General features: G+C 43.1%; 1 protein-coding gene across 1 annotated transcript in view; it reads left to right on the top strand.

Moving 5' to 3' along the window:
* Window positions 1–18986, top strand: part of chd5 (chromodomain helicase DNA binding protein 5) — a 37287-nt gene that overhangs the window by 6407 nt on the left and 11894 nt on the right. Inside the window, 26 exon segments of the mRNA XM_030730456.1 lie at window positions 702–850; window positions 6603–6809; window positions 7366–7484; window positions 8059–8276; window positions 8279–8299; window positions 8401–8513; window positions 8685–8811; window positions 9125–9291; window positions 10196–10414; window positions 11889–12095; window positions 12483–12694; window positions 12778–12909; window positions 13107–13215; window positions 14455–14646; window positions 14812–15012; window positions 15204–15341; window positions 15531–15652; window positions 15881–16054; window positions 16137–16278; window positions 16424–16555; window positions 16760–16877; window positions 16982–17106; window positions 17249–17495; window positions 17703–17875; window positions 18042–18216; window positions 18760–18846. Of these exon segments, the coding sequence (XP_030586316.1) occupies window positions 702–850; window positions 6603–6809; window positions 7366–7484; window positions 8059–8276; window positions 8279–8299; window positions 8401–8513; window positions 8685–8811; window positions 9125–9291; window positions 10196–10414; window positions 11889–12095; window positions 12483–12694; window positions 12778–12909; window positions 13107–13215; window positions 14455–14646; window positions 14812–15012; window positions 15204–15341; window positions 15531–15652; window positions 15881–16054; window positions 16137–16278; window positions 16424–16555; window positions 16760–16877; window positions 16982–17106; window positions 17249–17495; window positions 17703–17875; window positions 18042–18216; window positions 18760–18846 (4026 nt within the window).

The raw sequence follows: 18986 nt of genomic DNA, 5'->3' as shown, positions 1-18986 counted from the left end.
CCTTACTTACTCCTCTGTGACCCACTGTGGCATCAGTGAAGTCTGCTGTGCTCAGCAGTCAGCACGTTTACACAGCAGCTTTGAGACGGTACAGCTGACAACCAGCAGCAGGTCCCTTTAGTCCCAGCAAGCATTAAAGGCAGAAGATATGCTCAGTATACCTCAGTGGTCCTCCGGGGAGTTCCCATTTAGCGGCAGGGCATGCACTCCATTTATTTGTGTTTTGATGGGTAAAGTTGATGCACACTCAATGATGTGTGATTATGAGGTTGATTTTGCCAAGTCCTCCTGTTGGTCTGACATTGATTCATCATTGTTATTTTCACAGGAGGCTAACTGACTTTTCACTGTGTTCAGCTTTTATAGTACACTGAGCCTGCAGCAAATGAGTATTTTTATCCTCCATTGTTCACTTTTTAATCTTTTTGGTTAATCATTTTGTCTGAAATGTCACAAATTTGTGGAAATATTTTCTAAGCAATTTCAAAACCCAAAGGTGTTTAATTCAGAGTAGTACCAAACTTAAAAAGATAAATATCCTCACATGAGTAAACAAAATCAGCAAATTGATTAATCACTTATTTAAGCAGTGAAATGTACGAGTGAGGTGTCGATATGGGCTTATCACAGGCTGAACTGTGTGGTATTTAAGTGCTCTTTGTACAGTGTGCTAATCAAATAATGTTTGTTTCTCTGTTCAGATGAGGATGATGAAGGAGAGCGCAACGCCGTTCCCCTCACGCCCCTCGACCGCTTCTTTTCCGACGACGAGTCCCTCAAACAGCAAAAGAAGAAACCCAAAAAGATGAAGGAGGGAAAACTGCTGAAAGTTAAGAAGAGGAAAAAAGAGGTAAGGCGTAATTCACATTCAGCACCATCTGTCCAGACCTCGGACACAACAGCTTGGCGGGCGTTTTTGGCTCTGGCCGTACCCCGCATTCTCTATTTCTCAAACCATCGCTCTTTTGATGTCTCTGCAATTGGATCAAAGGTGTGTTTTGGCTGCTGGACTGCCTCTGTAATCTAAATGAGAGGCAGTGGACTGTCTCAGGCTTAGGGGAGGCTGGCAGCAGTGTCACTGTTACTGCCAGTGTAAGCTGGGGGCTCCAAGCGACAGTTTAGAGTGTAGATTTGTGCCTGTGGTGCCGCTGCTGATGGCAGGGACTGTAGGTCAGAGGCAATGTGTTCATGCCAAGCCAGCAGTGGGAGTCAGAGTTATGACAGGGCAGTTTTGACAGTCCATCGCCTCCAGCCTTTAGTTTCCAATATTTAGATAGCAGAATTGAGCTTTGATTTGTTCGCAGCATTAACACCGCTGTGACGCTGATATTATTCCAGCTTATGAAGTGGACCCTTTCTGCTTTTTGCTGAACATGTGGCCACATGAGAAAGTTACAGAATAATTAAATATTGTAAGCATTAAGGGGCGGCACAGTCGTGTCACGGTGAGCATGGTTAGCAGCTTCCTGCTCGGTGTTCATCTGTGTGGAGTTTGCACATTCTCCTTGTGCCTGCATGCGCTTCCTCATATTACATACATGATTTTTAAGTTAACAGGTAATTCTAAATTGGCCATAGGTATGTAAGAGTGTGTGGTTACCTGTCTCGCTGTGTTAGCCCTGTGATGATGTGGCTAGTACTTAAGAAAATGGACGGATGCAAGCATCAGTACTGTACTTTCTGTTATTTGGGTTCCATTTTCTGATGTTTTTAAAGCATTAATTATTTAATTTTTAATTTATTATTAAAGAGTTGGTTCACCACAAACTCAAATTTACATATTTTTCATCTGGCCTTTAGTGCTATATAATCCAGTTCCCCGCTTTGGTAGATACTGGCTGCAGCGATGTCTCCTTTCTCTTGAATATAATGGAGCTACAATGCATTTTGTCTTTTGGCGTTTAAAGGACCAAAAATGCATTAGAGAAACTAAGATGCAAGGCCTCGTTCCAGAGATCAGGCCCACGATCAGGCCATTTCATGTAGAAACTTTTCTTTTTACTGATTCGCATCCATCAAAAGAACATAAATAAGGATCACAACACTGCGGCTCAGCTGAGGGTGACACTATTTAATGTTTACATGTTGTTACGCTGTCACCACCTCTTGTCAGAGGTAGGTGCATGCTTCCCTTTGGTGTAATAATTAGAAATCATAAATAAAGAATTATTATTGTGATAAATTAGATTTACAGTTGCAAATGTTCATAATCCTAATGAGTTAAAGAAGGGATGTTTATAAAGAAATTCATAGTGACTTATAAAGCAGGTGGTACCATAATTTGCTGACTCTGACTAATATTAACCACTTTCAGGCCAAGCTGCATCATAACTGGGGGTACATTCCCCTTGGAACGAGATCCCTTACCAGTTTTCCTTTTTTCTGTTTTGCATTAGCACTACTTATAGAAACTCTGGTGTAATATATTGGCTGTGTTGCCTCTTATTGGGGGTCTTTCATTTTCTTTTATTGTGGTTTTAGCCTCGTAACGTGTCTCTGCAGTGCTTGACTGTGTGGTGAAAGCCTAGTTAAGCAGGTTGAATTGCTGGCACAAATATCACACAAATATCTAGACCAATCACAGGACACATATATGACATTCAGAATGTACTTATTTCATTTAGCCCACCCACAGGTGATATGAATCTGCAAGCCTCTCTGCAACCCACCTTCACCCCAGCTCCTCCTTACATGCTAATGCTTGCACCAGAGTCAGAACTGCTGTCTGACTCCTTATTACCACTTCATCTTCGTCAGCGAGGCTCTTTCAAATCACAGCTCATCTGTTTTCATCAGCGTATCAGTTATAGTCATCTTGTTTTGTATGTCCTGCAGTCCTTGTTGTTAATTTTGTGTTGTAAGGTGACCTTGAGCGCTTTGAAAGGCACCAACAAATAAAATTTATTATTATTATAAGAATTATTGTTGTCATTGATGCCTGCTCTGTTCTGTGCTGGGGTTGCTGCCTCCAGTAGAACAATGAAGAAGTTTATGCATCTGTGGGTTAAGTCTATGAGTGACCCCCTGTACATGATAAAACAATGCAGCTACATGCATTTGATCCCCCAGTACTACATGATATTAATACTGTAGCTTGGGCGCCCGGGTGGCTTAGTGGTGAAGCCAGCAACCACATACATATGTCACGTTGTGGCGTGGGTTCGAGTCCCGGCCTGTCGCCAGTTTGCCTGCGTATCTCTCCCTCCACTGCTGCAAAAAGCCGCTGTGGCCAAAAATGCAAAAAAATATATATTAATATTGTAGCTTCGAAGGGCCGTCATAGAAAAAAAAAGACATTATTTCATGCAGTCAGTTCTTTAACTTCTGGAAAAGCTTCAGTTACCTTTACTTTTCTTAAAATTTGCCAAACCCAGAGGCTAAAAGAAATATTTATTATTCAGAAATGAAAGGAATTCCACTGTATTCCCAGTGATCTCCCTGCTCATGTTGGCGCGCTTTAACGCTGTCAGTGACATAGCCAGGATGTTCCCCTCCGCTGGCTGGAGATGCCAGCAGCACCGTGAGGAGTTTGGCTGGCCAGGCTACCACCCGGCCCTTTGGCTGCTTGTGGTAAACACTAAGCTCTGGGTTTCACTGAGCTAATGAAGCGGGGGGCTCCCTCTGACACTATCCTTTCCCTGACACACAGACACCGCTCTGTAGTCTCCTTTTCTTCCCTCCCCTCTTGTCTCTCACAGGCATCACCTTAATTTCCTTTGATTGTGATACTGCTTCTTTCTTTTTTTCTTTCTTGCTTCCTACCTTGCTTTATTTGTATCATTTTTCCCCCCATTGAGGAACTGTTGCTGCTGTAATTCACTCCCAGTCACTCCCCAAAGGCTGGTGTCACACAGGGGCCAAAAGTCAATTGGGGTCAGAGACTGTCAGTGGCTCATCCCAGTCTGAGTTCACAGCTACTGGCAGGAGGAATGCTAGCCACAGAGAGATGCGCTGTGTTTGCTTCCCTTCTCTCATCTGCAGTTAAACAAAGAAACCATGTAGGTATGACAGGACATTTTACGGTCTTTTTAATAAAATATCTGTTAAATCAGGAAAATCTGGGTTTATGGAAAGCAATTAATTTTAGTGGCAAAAGAAGCTGCTGCAGTTTGGCCACAATAAAACCCCCATGAAGCTGGCAGAGAGCTGCTTGTAGTTTTCACATTTTGCTGAAATACAGTCAGTTTGAGATGAGCCTCTGTCTTGTTTTTATAACTTCAATATCCTCTCTGGGATTGTGAGTCAACAAAGAGCTATTGCTGATTTCTGGAGGAAAGACGAGGCTGTTGTTTAGAAACCATAAAATAAATTCTTACAACAGTATTTTTTTTTTCCCCCATTGAACTACATTTTTATTGAATATCCACTTCTTCCCTCATTTGATATTTTCTGTGGCATCCGCTCCAATCTCCCTAAGGCAGAGCCATTATGGGAAAGCATCTAATTTGATTAGGTTATCAGCACTTATCTGATTTTCTTTCCTCTGAAAGACGAGGCACCATCTTTGCTGCTGTGCTGTTGTGTCCTTTGGATTTATGATATGTGTTTAACATTGAACTCGGGGCCACCGAGAGACTGTTGCACAGTTTCACCTTGTCTTTGCAGTTGCTCTCAGTAGTGGTTCTGCTTCTTTGCTTCTTTCTCCTCCATCTCCATCTCCACCCCATCCCCCATCCACAATCTTCAATTTACTCTCTCTCTCTCTCTCTCTCTCTCTCTCTCTCTCTCTCTCTCTCCTTCTTCTTCTTCTTATGCATAAATGAGATTTGTCTAGACGGGTGCTGGAGCACTGGCTCTGCAACCACAGGCCTCTGCATAACAAGCTCGTTATGCAAACGTGTCTGATTGGATGGCGCTGTTCCATTGGCTGCCGCTGTGATAGAGTGTGTGTGTGTGTGTGTGTGGGGTGGGGGGGTGGGGGGGGGTGGGGGGGGGTGAGTGGCAGGATAGAAAGAAAGAGTGAGAGAGGAAAGAGAAGGGGGGGGAGAAGTTAAGAGATAGAGTAAGAGAGAAAATAATGGGATGGAGGGGTGAGAGAGGAGAGTTATGAGATGTAAAGGAGAGAAAGTAAGAGGAGGAGAGAGAGAGGGAGAGAGTTAGAGAGAGCCAGACACTGCTCAAATTTGGTCACCATGGCAACACAGCCAGGCTGCTGGTAGGGTTGGCGGGCGCTGCGGCAACGTGAGCCTTTCCACTGCGCTACAGAGCGAAACGCCTGCAAGTCTCTCCATGGAGCCACACAGGCCTGCTGAGCAACAGGCAGTGAGCAGAGCACAAAGCTGCTGTGCTCTAATTTTATTCCACTGCATGTGCACACACAAGTTCACTCCCAGATGCATACATATTTTACACACACAAGTAAAGAAATTCTCACAAAAATAGCAATTAAAAAAAAAAAAAAAAGAAAAGCGCTCTCAAAGAATAGGTGCACCTACACACACACACACACACACACACACACACACAAAACATGCACAAACACAGAAGCGGGGGCACAAATGGAAATGCATATGCATGCTTCCACAGGCCTACTACATGCAAATACACAAATAATTAGGCGGCATGTGCATGACGAGAGAAACAGCAGACACTTTTCCCCTCTCACTTACTCATGCGCGCATACTACCGTGAGCAACCACCAGCGAATTTGTTCATATGCAGCACTCTTGATCACACAAACAACACCTGTTAACTGTTAAATCCATACAGCCTTCCAGATGTCTCATATTAAACCAGCAGGATGCAACTCCGGCTACATATTAGCTCTGAGCTCCGATAGGCTCGCTTACCTGAGGTGCTCAGTTCTGGGTTTTAGCTTTGTGTAAAAGGTGAACGCGCAGCCACCTCGACTCTTCATCAAGTCACCGCTTACTCGTAGCGATATAAATATTTCATCACAGGCAGAAGAATTATCATATTAGTGAAGCAGCGACACTTTCGAGTGATGTAATTTAATTTATGCAAATGCCATCAAGTAGAAGCTTTTATCTAAACTGCTTTAGAGTGCATTCACAGCATATGTTTTCAGAGTGGGTGGCCTCTGTGGGAGCCTTAATCCCCTCACCCTGGCAAAATTAATGTCATGTTTATTTGCTCTATCAAGTTTATTATTTTAATTATCCTCACCTTTTTATCACTAGATTTAAAATTGGCTCTCAGGAGATTGCTCCTAAGTGGGGAAAGATTTCCTTTGTCCTGCTATTTGTAAAAATCCAGACCTGGAATCTAGTTGTCTCAGAAATCTGGCTTTGATGGAGGCTTTAGTCAGTCACACTCACGCCCTGAGGTAGAGAGCTGAAGTGAGCTCCAAAGCTAGATTCTACTTGTTTACATTTATAAAAATAACTGCTTGGCAGAAGCGCTCTACTACATCAAAGGAACAGCTTAGACAAAGTTTTCATTCAGTAAAAATATACATGCATTTATATTCTGTAAAGATGTCAGTTATCCCTCATCTTTACCTGCTGGAGGCTGAGAAAGAGTTTAATGAATGCCACATAAACCTAAGCACAATTAAACAATAAACTGGGCTTGGGTGTTTATTTGTGCATGTCTATAATGTTTTGGTGACCGTCTCAAATTTCTCCCAGGGAGGAATTCAGGCAAGGATTGACAGTGACCTGGAAGAGATTTCAGAGGTGGAGGAGGAACGGGAACGTCCGGAAATCGGCTCTGAAAGTGAGAGCAGCATGTACGGTCCCACCAAGAAGAAGAAGAAGAAACCGAAGGAGAAGAAAGAGAAGAAACCCAGAAAGAAGAAGAGAGATGAGGAGGATGACGACGACGATGATGATGACGGTAACATGAAAGTAAGTGTATGTTTGTGATGCTGACACAGGTCACAGCTTATCATTTAGCGGGTTGTATATTTTGTATATGAACATTGAAGTCCGGAGAGAGCTGGAGATAATTGTCCTGTCTTAGATCAGCTGTGATCAGATCAGCTGTGTTCTCAATGCTGGAAATACTCAGTTTGGTTAAGGTCAGTGGAACATGGTGAATTCACTGGACAATTAGCTGCTATTCTCACATCTGCAAATCAAGGTCAAAGACCGTTTAGTGTCTGATCAATTTGCAGTGGACATTTGCATTCCTCTCACCTTTGTCAGCTAATGTGTGGAGAAGTTCAGGAGAGCGGCGCATGTGTAAAAATGACTTTTATGATGATGATAAGTGGCGTCTCTCCTTTCTTAAACAATCTGGCAGAACAGCGATGCTGTAAACCATGAAAAGATTTTTATCAAAACTGAACAATGATACTGATGTTTGTGGGTGTGGAAGGGTAAAAGATTAAACGTCAGCATTTCACGCATTAAACATCATTAACATATGTGTGTGTTTAATCTGTCATCTGTACGCCCCCAGGAGCCCAAATCGTCCAGCCAGTTGATGCATGAGTGGGGTCTTGAAGACGTTCAGTACGGCTTCACTGAGGATGATTATAAAACCATCACCAACTACAAGGCTTTCAGCCAGTTCCTCAGGCAAGCATCTAATTTTGTCTGGATGATCTTTCATTGTGTGGAAGTGCTTTGTTTTACTTCAGTTTCTCTGGACTGTCGAAGTCCCTCGCTGAGAGTCTTCCAGCGAAACTCCACTGTGAGGCTAGACTATGTTGTGACGAGCAAACACTGCTCTTTTTGTTTGAGCTAGAAAGCTCTGCTGTTGGTATAAAGAGTCTGTCTCACCTGGGGCTGTCTGGCTCGGCTAAGCTTCTGCTCTGACAAAGTGGAGCATGAGCTCCTGCGGTGCCCCCTGTGTGTAGTCAGCTGCTTACTGGATGCCTGTGACAGCCAGGAGGCTCTGGGACTCAGTGCTCTGACCCACTATCTTTCACAGGCCAGCGTGCCAAACCTCAAGCTGTTGCCTGACAAATTGCAAACATGACATCCACACAGCAAAGCAGGGAGAATAAAACTTAAGGGGCAGTGGAGTGTCAGCAAATCAAGACCCAGTTCCCTCCAGTGCTGTGGGAAGTAGAACTTCTATTAACAGGAATGAACTGTGACATAATAAAGCTGCTTTTGTTGTTTCATCTCCCCCCCTGGTTTTATTCAGGCCTCTCATTGCCAAGAAGAACCCGAAGATTCCCATGTCAAAGATGATGACAGTGTTAGGGGCCAAGTGGCGAGAGTTCAGTGCCAACAACCCGTTCAAAGGTGCATCTGCCACCGCTGTGGCCGCCGCTGTGGCGGCTGCAGTGGAAACGGTTACTGTGGCACAGCCAACGTCTGTCAGCGGCAGCCAGCTGAGCTCTCAGCTGGGGCCAATCAAAAAGCCAAAACCAAAGAGGGAAAGGGTAAGACCTAATAAAATGTGATACAGCACACAATTTTTAAGAAACAATGACATGAAAACCGTCTGATTAACGGATCTGACGTCTGTCCCCGTGTGTGTCAGGACCAGGAGTCAGAAAGAAAAGTAAGACTGTGAAAGAAGTGAAGAAGAAGCCCAAGCCGAAGAAGACCAAATCAAAGTCGGGCCAAAGCGGGAAGAAGAAGAAAGCGTCCTCGGTATGTCCCCCCCCCCCCCCCCGCAGCTCGTTCATCTCATCAGCTTTTCCACTCTATACTTTGAATGACATCAAAGCGACCAGCCTGTTTACTGCGCTTATTGTGAAAGTTGGTTTATCTTAATTCTTTCTGTAGCTCTGCTCTCTTTAGTTTTGGTGTTTACTTTTCCAGAGTGAGGAGGACTTCCTGGAGGAGTCAGACTTTGATGACATCAGCATCCACAGTGCCTCTGTGCTTTCTGATACCTCGGGGGCCGCCACCAAGAAAAAGGCCCGACGTGGGCGGAAAAAAAGGAAAAGTATGTTTACTGTCTACTCTTGCCACGCTCTGTGGTGTGTTTTTCCCTCCAAAATCCCATCAAAATCCCTCAGAACCAGACTGTTTGATTATGGGTAATGAGTAAATTAAAATGTATTTTTTAAGCTTTATTTATTTTGGGAATGCTTTCTAAAGGCAGATGGTCTTCCACAGCAGCTATTGCTTTCACAGTCATGAAGTCTCGTTCACATTAGAGACTGCTGAGGATTATGTGCAAATATTTTTTTTTAATTTGACGTGACTCTCTGTATGACGGGACTGCCCGTGTTTAATCATTCTTTAACCTTCTCCAGAGGAAGACGGTGATGGCTATGAGACAGACCACCAAGACTACTGTGAGGTTTGCCAGCAGGGTGGAGAGATCATCCTGTGCGACACCTGTCCCCGAGCTTACCACCTGGTCTGTCTGGACCCTGAACTGGAGAAGGCCCCAGAGGGAAAATGGAGCTGTCCACACTGTGTAAGTACATTAGTTTGAGCAGATTCACACATTTTGCCATGTTTTATCTGCCCAAGCGGTCATTCACAATATCTTGGATGCAACCAGTCCGGTGCTATACGATGTAACAGCGACGCCCGAGCCAGCATTTAAGATTTTCTTGCATCTGTTTATTGCTTGTTGTTTATTGCTGAAGTCCCACCAACACAGTCTTCTTCAGACAGAATTTAAGTTGAAGGATCACCATTTTGGCAAAGTAGAGGAGCTCCTGCACATTTCACAGCTGCAAAACTCCCATCCAGTGCAGTCACTCACACCTACAAGTGCGACTTAATGATTCTGGTGACGTTTTTCTGTCTGTTTCTGCCTGCGGCCTGGGATCAATCAGCAGGTTCTTATAAACCCAGTGGAGTTTTAATCATTTAGCAAATCGCAATAACTTAGAGAACGGGCACCCTTCATATGTCACTTCATTAATGACATCTTCTAGTTAAAAATTCATAGAAAATAAAGAAAAATATAAAAAAAATAAATGTGTTGTTTGGATGTTAATCTAGATATTTTAACATTTTTGGGAAACCTAGTAAAAAATGAAAAGTTTGTATTAAGTCTGATTTTTGCATACTGCTTCATGTATGTTTTTATGGTTGGAGATGCTTGATCACACCACATATGCCACCATCTTTTAATCATTTCGCAAATCATGGGAACACAAAAGTTTTGCATTTTTTTGCATTTTTCTTTTTTTTTAATCCATCTAGAGCCCCTTCGAGCTCCTCGTTTGTGCAACATTAATAGTGTGATTTAACTTAAAAACAAACAAACATAATTTTACTGACTGATCGACACAGCATGTAGGTGCTAAAACAACACATGTTCATTAAAGTGTGGTTTTACTCCCTAAAACATGAACCGTGTCCTTCAGGAGAAGGAGGGGATCCAGTGGGAGGCCAAAGACGAGGAGGAAGACGAGGAGGAGGCTGCAGGCGAGGAAGAGGACGACCACATGGAGTTTTGCAGAGTCTGTAAAGATGGAGGAGAGCTTCTGTGTTGTGACACCTGCCCATCATCCTACCATATCCATTGCCTCAACCCGCCTCTTCCTGAGATACCAAATGGGGAGTGGTTATGTCCGCGCTGCATGGTAAGCTCACCTCAGTCTCAGTAGTATCTGATATTGTTTATGTTAACAAAAGCTAATAATTAGGCATACCTTTGTGAAAACGTAGTCATGGTCAGAGCTTTACATCCACTCATCATGGGCGTGAATGTCGTGGTTATTTTGAGCGTTTAAGGATTTCTTTGAACTGTTGTTTTTTTCCAGGCTGCTCAGCAGACATAATGACTCCAAAAGATAAGAGCTGGGTGCACAGGTTTGAATTTATTTTGGATTTTCTCTGATCCGCACAAGGTCAAATATATACAGACCCCAAATAAAGTGTGTGATTTGAATTGGTTAAATGGCAAGCTGCAGCTCGATCAGAGTCTTTCTATAGCGACCAACAAGTTTGTTTCCTGTTGGTTTCCTGTGTGTCATAACCGATTTCAAGCTGCCGCCACACAGATACTAATGCGAATAATAAAAAATAAAATAAATAAATAAAGGAAAAAGAGTAACTTCCCATCTTCTGGAATCTCCTTCGTGCTCTTGAGACTGTGCTGGGAGACGCAGCAAACCTTCTGGCATTGACGCGTATTGATGTGTCATCCTGGAGGAGTTGTCTGTAACATCACCTACTAAAAGATTTAAGTGAGTGTTTGTATATGTTTGAGCCTGTGTGTATTAGCGAAAATCCAAAATAAATTCAAGCTGAGTATTATTGCACTAATGTATAATATATTACTGCACTAATGTATATATACTGCTCATTTTATCTTATGCTCTTTTTTTTTAATCACTGCTCAAGCACATCTGGTTAGATGCAGTCTGCATTTCGTTGCACTGTACTTGTGACATATGCAGTGACAATAAAGTGAATCTAATGTAATCTAAACTTGTGCACCCAGTTGTGATGTGTGCTGTACAATCATTTGACCCTGGAAAAAGAACAGTTCACAGAAATAATTAGAAGCCCAAAATTACCATGACATTCATGCCCATGATGAGTGCATGTAAACATCTGACCACAACTGTACATGTGTACAGTGAAACTAACATTCAATGATGATAGACTCATTAGAGGAACATTTCAGGTTTTTAAAATTTTACATCCTTATTTTGAATCTTCTCTTTTCTCTGTTTCATGTTTTTAATGTCATGCTGCCCAGGGAGCACAAATGTGACACATTTACATCATGTTGATGTTAATTATAGCGTGCTGTCTCTGGTAAATAATTGAATACAGCAAAAATGTATGTTATGACCAAATTTATGAGGTTGTTAGAGGGCCAAAGTAACTGAAGGGTGAGCTTGATTCTTTCATTTTGATAGATGCGTAAAGCTAGGGCAGTTGTAGCTGTCATTATCTTGTTTATGTTCCAGTTATTGTTAATATTAATGTGAACTACGACTTAAGAAGGTGAATCCTTGCCAGAGAACCATGCATTCATCTTCAAATATTTACTCAAAATTTGAGAAGAGCTGTATGTATGATGAAACTTTACTTTTTACCTCTCAGTGCCCTCCCCTCAAAGGTAAAGTACAAAGGATTCTGCACTGGACGTGGGGAGAGGCCCCGCTGCCAGCCGAACCACCCGCAGGACCCGATGGCAAGCCAACAGATCCGCTGACCAAGCCCCCACTCAAGGGCCGCCCAGAGAGGGAGTTCTTTGTTAAGTGGGCTGGCCTTTCGTACTGGCACTGCTCCTGGGTCAGCGAACTGCAGGTGAGATGCCAGAAGTAGGTCCAGTCTCAATTTAACATTTCTGCTCCCCTTCGCCAAAATGTTCTCTTTGTTAAATATGGAACAAACAGAAGGAGCCAACGGAGGATTTTAATGGGCGGGACGATCTATTGCTTTTTAATATATTATTATGAAGAAGCAAGGTCCTTTAGCCAGTGTGCTGTCAGGTACTCGCCACAGCACCTAATTTATTTTACAGACACTTTGTCTTTGTTAAATCCAATCTGGATCTTTGTGTAGTTAATTAAGTCAGTTTCACTGTCATAAATGGAAAATAATATATTACATTTTTTTACCTCCTTTGCTCAACGAGGTGCTTGAAGAAAACTTACCTAAACCAGTAGTTTTGCTTTGTCGCTGGTTGTGCAGTTGGAGCTGTACCACACGGTCATGTATCGCAACTATCAGCGTAAGAACGACATGGACGAGCCCCCGCCGTATGACTACGGCTCCGGAGAGGAGGAGCTCAACAGTGAGAAGAGGAAGAGCAAAGATCCCCAGTATGCTGCAATGGAGGAGCGCTTCTACCGCTACGGCATTAAACCAGAGTGGATGATTATCCACCGGATTCTCAACCACAGGTGGATGCTCACACAAGCATATATTTAAAATGCCATATATTTTACAGACCTTCTAAAACCCACAGCTCTCTTCTGCTTCCCAGTTTTGATAAGGATGGTGATGTGCACTACTTGATCAAGTGGAGAGACCTACCCTACGACCAGTGCACCTGGGAGGTGGATGAGTTTGACATCCCAGATTATGAAAGTCATAAAGCTTCTTACTGGGATCACAGGTTGGTTAACAGCATTTTGGTGCGTGATGATGACAGCGAGCATGCACGGAAATTCCTTGCACACAAAAGTAAAAAAAAAAAAAAAAAAGCATATGCCTGCATCTGCTGCTGTTTCCCTTCGCCCTCTGCCTCTGATGCTTCTTTGAGTCATTTGTCATCACATGAAATTGTTGCTACACTTTTTTTTTTATTGTCAGAGAACAAATTTTAGGAGAGGATCAGCGCCCCCTTGTGGTGAGGAAAGGAAAGAAACTAAAAGAGGACCATCCAAAGAGAGAAGTCCCTCCTGATGCTCCAATCATAGATGTAAGTTTGGATATTCACGTATACTTCTGCCACACAAGTTGAAAGAGTTTCATGCTTTTTTATTAGTCTTACGAGACTGTCCTGTGTTTGCCTGCGGCAGCTTTTTGCAGTAAGTATTTCCAAAGTAATGCTATAGATGTAAAGCCACAATTTATCGTGGCTTAACATGATACATTTTATTCTTAAACTGCGCACATACAGTACAGTGCAAAAGTTTTGAGTCACCCTTAATTTCTTTACATTTTGCTTGGAAAATGGGAAATGATGCTACAAAACATGTGGAAACATATGTGGAAAATGCAGAATATAAGGCAAAAACAGAGTTTGTACAATTCTGATGAGCTTGAAAGTCATTATTTGATATGACCACCTTTGCGCTTCAGCTTCTCCAGGCTCCTTGAAGGACATTCAAAGCTCTTCTTTGGATGTTGGCTGCCTTTTTATGCCGTTCTCTGTCAAGATGCCTAATAATGTTCCATTGTGTGTCTTCCTGTCCAGGTATGCTTTTCCTGCATTGGCAGTGTGTTTGGGATCATTGTCATGTTGAAGCTGCTGCCAATCAGATACTTCCCAGATGGTATTGCATGTTGGATCAAAATCTGATGATACTTTTCTGTGTTGTACTTCTCTTCTGACCTCCTCAATAATTTCTTGACTGCTACCCCTGAAGCTTTGGCGAACAGTAGATGGATCCACTGAAGGGACAGATGCATTTCTCAGATGTTATGTCAGGATTTGTTGGATTTTTTTTTCCATTTCTTAAAGATATGACTTTTAGATATTGTTCATCTGCTGTTTTCTTTTTTTCGAGCTTGTGCTTCTACTTTCCTCCACCTGCTCAGTTTCCTCAATTTTTTTTTAAGGACACACTGCATGCTGAGATATGCCAAGTTTTCAGCTAATAGCATTTTGGGAATGATTCATAGGTCAGTGTTACGCTGTTCAACAAGAAAAACATTCCTCTAAAAATGATCAGGTACAAAGACTGGACTGAAAATTAATGACAAGGCGACCTGTGTTCAAAGAAAAACTTTGAAAGACTACAGAAAGACTCAAGAACTGTTGCTCAAGATCACTTTAAAAGTTACAAGAAAGTCTGACTATTTGAAAGCAAAATAGATAAAAATATAAAGGGTGACTCAAGACTTTTTCACAGTGCTTTAATCCCTAGTTGCCCTAGACTGCTCAGTCTAACATATGTGACCCCTACAAGATACTGCCGTGTTCTTCTGTTATCAGCCCACCATCAAGTTTGAGCACCAGCCGTGGTACATTAATGCCACTGGGGGAACGCTGCACCCGTACCAGCTGGAAGGCTTGAACTGGTTGAGGTTCTCCTGGGCTCAGGGCACAGATACAATCCTGGCTGATGAAATGGGCCTGGGAAAGACGGTGCAGACAATAGTGTTTCTCTACTCGCTGTATAAGGAGGTAAGACTGTAAGAATGTCCTCTTTTATCATTCCCACAGGTCACATTTTAGTTCTGTGAATATGAACTTTGAATTAATCATACTGGGCATGAAAGTAAACAGTAATGTGAGTTCTTCTTTCGGTGATGCTTTTATGGCCTAGTCACGTCTCCTGTCACTTGTCAGGGTCATTCCAAAGGACCATTCCTGGTGAGCGCGCCCCTTTCCACTATCATTAACTGGGAGAGGGAATTTGAGATGTGGGCTCCGGATTTCTACGTGGTGACATACACTGGAGACAAAGACAGCAGGGCTATCATCAGGGAGAACGAGTTCACCTTCGAAGACAGCGCCGTAAAATCAGGACGAAAGGTGTTTCGTATGAAGGTACCGTACCTCGTGCTCCTCCGCCTGCTCCGCAGGGCAAATACTGTTTTTCAGAAGCATGTTTTCTGGACTCACGAGTAGAGTGGTTGAAAGTGTACCAGCACGAAGTAAACAATGACTTCATTTTCAATACAAATAGGTGCAGTGTGTACTGAATCATTGTATCTACCATGTGATCTGCTCCCTTGCAGAAAGACACTCCTATCAAGTTCCATGTGCTGCTGACATCTTATGAACTGATTACTATAGATCAAGCCATTCTGAGCTCCATCACCTGGGCCTGCCTGGTGGTAGATGAGGCCCACAGACTGAAGAACAACCAATCAAAGGTAAAACTGCACCGTCTAGATTGTGGCATGTCCTGTCATTTGCTCCGGTAGCACAAACTGCGTACTTTTATCAGAAAAACAAAAACCTATGAGCAGAAAATGTTTGTACACATGCTTCATCTAGGAAACGATGAGCTGATTTTGTCATGCCATTAATTTTCATGATCTTGCACAATGTCTCATGCTCAGTTTTTCAGAATTCTCAATGGGTATAAGATTTACTACAAGCTGCTGCTCACCGGTACTCCTCTTCAAAACAACCTAGAAGAGCTGTTCCACCTCCTTAACTTCCTCACCCCGGAGCGCTTCAAGTACGTACTGATCTCTACTAACTGACCACGTACAATGCTTTGGACAAAAACATGCAAACAGAAAGCAAGTTGTAGGAGTGTTACCCAGTGCATCATGTAGGACCATTGATGGATAGATTGACAGACAGTTTTTGTGCAGTTTCAGTTGATATACATTAAACCCAAGAGGTACGCTTTCATTAACATAATTTAATTTCATTGTTTCATTCTTCTTCACATGACCCGCAGTAACCTAGACGGCTTCCTGGAGGAGTTTGCCGATATCTCTAAAGAGGATCAGATCAAGAAACTCCACGACCTGCTGGGACCTCACATGCTCAGGAGGCTGAAAGCTGATGTCTTCAAGAACATGCCTGCAAAAACGGAGCTGATTGTCAGAGTGGAGCTTAGCCCCATGCAGAAGTAAGCCTGCAAATAATGAACAGAGCAGTTCTGAAAGGTTTGTGATTTTCATTTCTTCTCATATCTGCCCTCTAACCCGCAGGAAATATTACAAGTTTATCTTGACGCGGAATTTTGAGGCTTTGAACTCCAAAGGTGGAGGAAACCAGGTGTCCCTGCTCAACATTATGATGGATCTGAAAAAGTGCTGCAACCACCCCTACCTGTTCCCCGTGGCTGCTGTGGTAAGGCAGTACAGAGTATGTCTTTAAGATGCCGAGGATTGCTGATGCCAACCTACACGTGGAAAACTGTTGCCCTTTCCTGTGCGTTTGGTTTAGCTGCTTCTCCAGCTGATCTCCATCCTGCAATTTCTTTTTTGTCTTTAAGGAGGCTCCTGTTTTACCCAATGGTTCTTATGATGGCAACCTACTGGTGAAGTCCTCAGGAAAACTGACGCTGCTTCAGAAAATGCTAAAGAAACTCAAAGATGAAGGCCACAGAGTTCTCATTTTCTCTCAGGTAACACTCTATCTGCCATCACTGGAAACCAGACCCTTGATCCACAAAACGCTCAAAGTTCAGATTTTAGCCATTTCTATGACACGGTTTTATGTGGTTAATCAGCTGACATTCATGGCATAAAAAAAAGTGGAAGTTAAACAATTCCAGTCCAATTTTTTATTTTTTTTTTTTTATTGTAACAATACAAAATGATGTTTACAGATGACAAAGATGCTGGATCTGCTCGAGGATTTTCTTGAGTTTGAGGGTTATAAATATGAACGTATTGATGGGGGAATTACTGGAGGTCTAAGGCAGGAGGCCATCGACCGTTTCAATGGTGAGTTGATTTTTTTTTTACTTGCACATTTGTCTCAACCTGGCTCTCATTTACTCACACACTCTTGCGCACACAAAGCAACTCTCTGCTTTGTTTTGTCACAGCGCCTGGCGCGCAGCAATTCTGCTTCTTGCTTTCAACGCGAGCTGGAGGTCTCGGCATCAACCTGGCCAGCGCAGATACGGTCATCATCTACGACTCTGACTGGAATCCTCACAATGACATCCAAGTACGGATTTCTCACAGAATATGTGGTGGATGGATCTTTTTTGTTTGTTTGTTTGTTTGTTTGCTCATTTTTAATTTCAGCTCTTCACCGCAGTGTCATTCCTCGTAACGTCCTCTTTCTCTCCGTTGTCTCGTTGTTACAGGCGTTCAGCAGAGCGCACCGTATTGGCCAAAACAAGAAGGTGATGATCTATCGTTTTGTGACTCGAGGCTCAGTGGAGGAGCGAATCACCCAAGTGGCTAAAAGGAAAATGATGCTGACTCATCTAGTGGTGCGCCCTGGCCTGGGCTCCAAAATGGGCTCCATGTCCAAACAAGAACTGGATGACATCCTAAAGTTTGGGACCGAGGAGCTTTTTAAAGATGAAATGGAAGCAGCACGAACAATGGGTTTGTCTATGTGTATACTGACATGTTTCTGCTCTCAGGGTTAAGCAAAGCACGCCAATTTTACCGTCAGATGTGTAGTCAGTCAAAGGCGCTCCTATGCTAGAAGCCTTTTTGTGTAGATTCCCATCAGAGTTTCTAGGCTTACACACTTTTTGTCTGCACAAAAGCACCCCCACTCGTTATTAAGTGAAAGCCTCTCGTTAACAGGTGATAACAAAGATGGCGAGGAGGGCAGTGTGATTCACTATGATGATGATGCTATCTCAAAGCTGCTGGACCGCAGCCAGGATGCCACAGAAGACACCGAGATTCAGAATATGAACGAGTACCTGAGCTCCTTCAAGGTGGCTCAGTATGTGGTAAAAGAAGAAGATGGAGAGGTGAGACTTCAACCACATTCTGCAGCAGGAGATATCATGATAATTGGGTTCATACACACAAAAAAAGAGAGATCACCCGCAGACTGTAGATCTATGTTAGATTCAACGCGTTTAAAATAGGCCTTATTTTAGAGATACTTACGCGTGTGTCTGTGTGTGCTCGCAGGAGGAGGTAGAGCGGGAGATCATTAAACAAGAGGAGAATGTGGATCCGGACTACTGGGAAAAACTCCTTCGCCACCACTACGAGCAGCAGCAGGAGGACCTGGCACGAAATCTGGGCAAAGGCAAACGCATCCGAAAGCAGGTCAACTACAATGATACGACCCAGGAGGACCAAGGTAGGCTCAACAGACGCACAGAACCTTCCTATCAGGCCGGCATGCCTGATTTTTTTCAGATACCGTAGACCAAACAATGCATGTTGAATTTTATTAGAAAGGCAAGAGCGTGGCATTATCTCAGCGTGGGATAATTTGGGTGTATCTTCTTCATTCTAACTCTTAACAAGCACTACTGTCCATGGAATTTGTCCTAAAGCTCACTTGTACCTCATGCATTTATGTAGTTTTATCAATGGGTGTTAAAGCACTCCTTTTTGTAGTAATCCAGCACGCTGTCTGTTCTAGTTGTCCTGCAGTTGAACTCTTATTTAAGAGTGAATAAAGATTTTAAAGCTCATTGCAGTTTAGAGTACACTCAAAGTTAAAGTGATTGTCTGCCATCGTTGTAGACCCTCACTTCACTTCCAGAGGACTGATGTAGTACAGTGTGTGCATGCCCAGCTGTAGTGGTCTGTAGTAATCTGCAGTGCCATGGCGCCCTCAGGTGGCCACCAACAGAAGCGAACGCAATGTACTGTTTCTCTTTGATGTGTGGCTCAGAATGGCAGGATGATCTTTCAGACAATCAGTCGGAGTACTCCGTGGGGTCCGAGGACGAGGACGAAGATTTCGAAGAGAGGCCTGAAGGTAGGTGGCAAAGAAAAGCATCATTAGCCACATTTAAATTTGAGACTAGACAAGAATATAATGCTTTTTTTTTGTCAATACAACAAAATTTGAAGTGCCTTTCCTGGTTGGTGCTTTAAATAAAAGTGAAACAACACAAA

This window comes from Archocentrus centrarchus, chromosome 5 (genome assembly GCF_007364275.1).
Source record: "Archocentrus centrarchus isolate MPI-CPG fArcCen1 chromosome 5, fArcCen1, whole genome shotgun sequence".
NCBI classification, from domain to species: domain Eukaryota; kingdom Metazoa; phylum Chordata; class Actinopteri; order Cichliformes; family Cichlidae; genus Archocentrus; species Archocentrus centrarchus.
The sequence above is the reverse complement of the archived record's forward strand: the minus strand, read 5'-3'. Positions and strand labels throughout refer to the sequence as shown.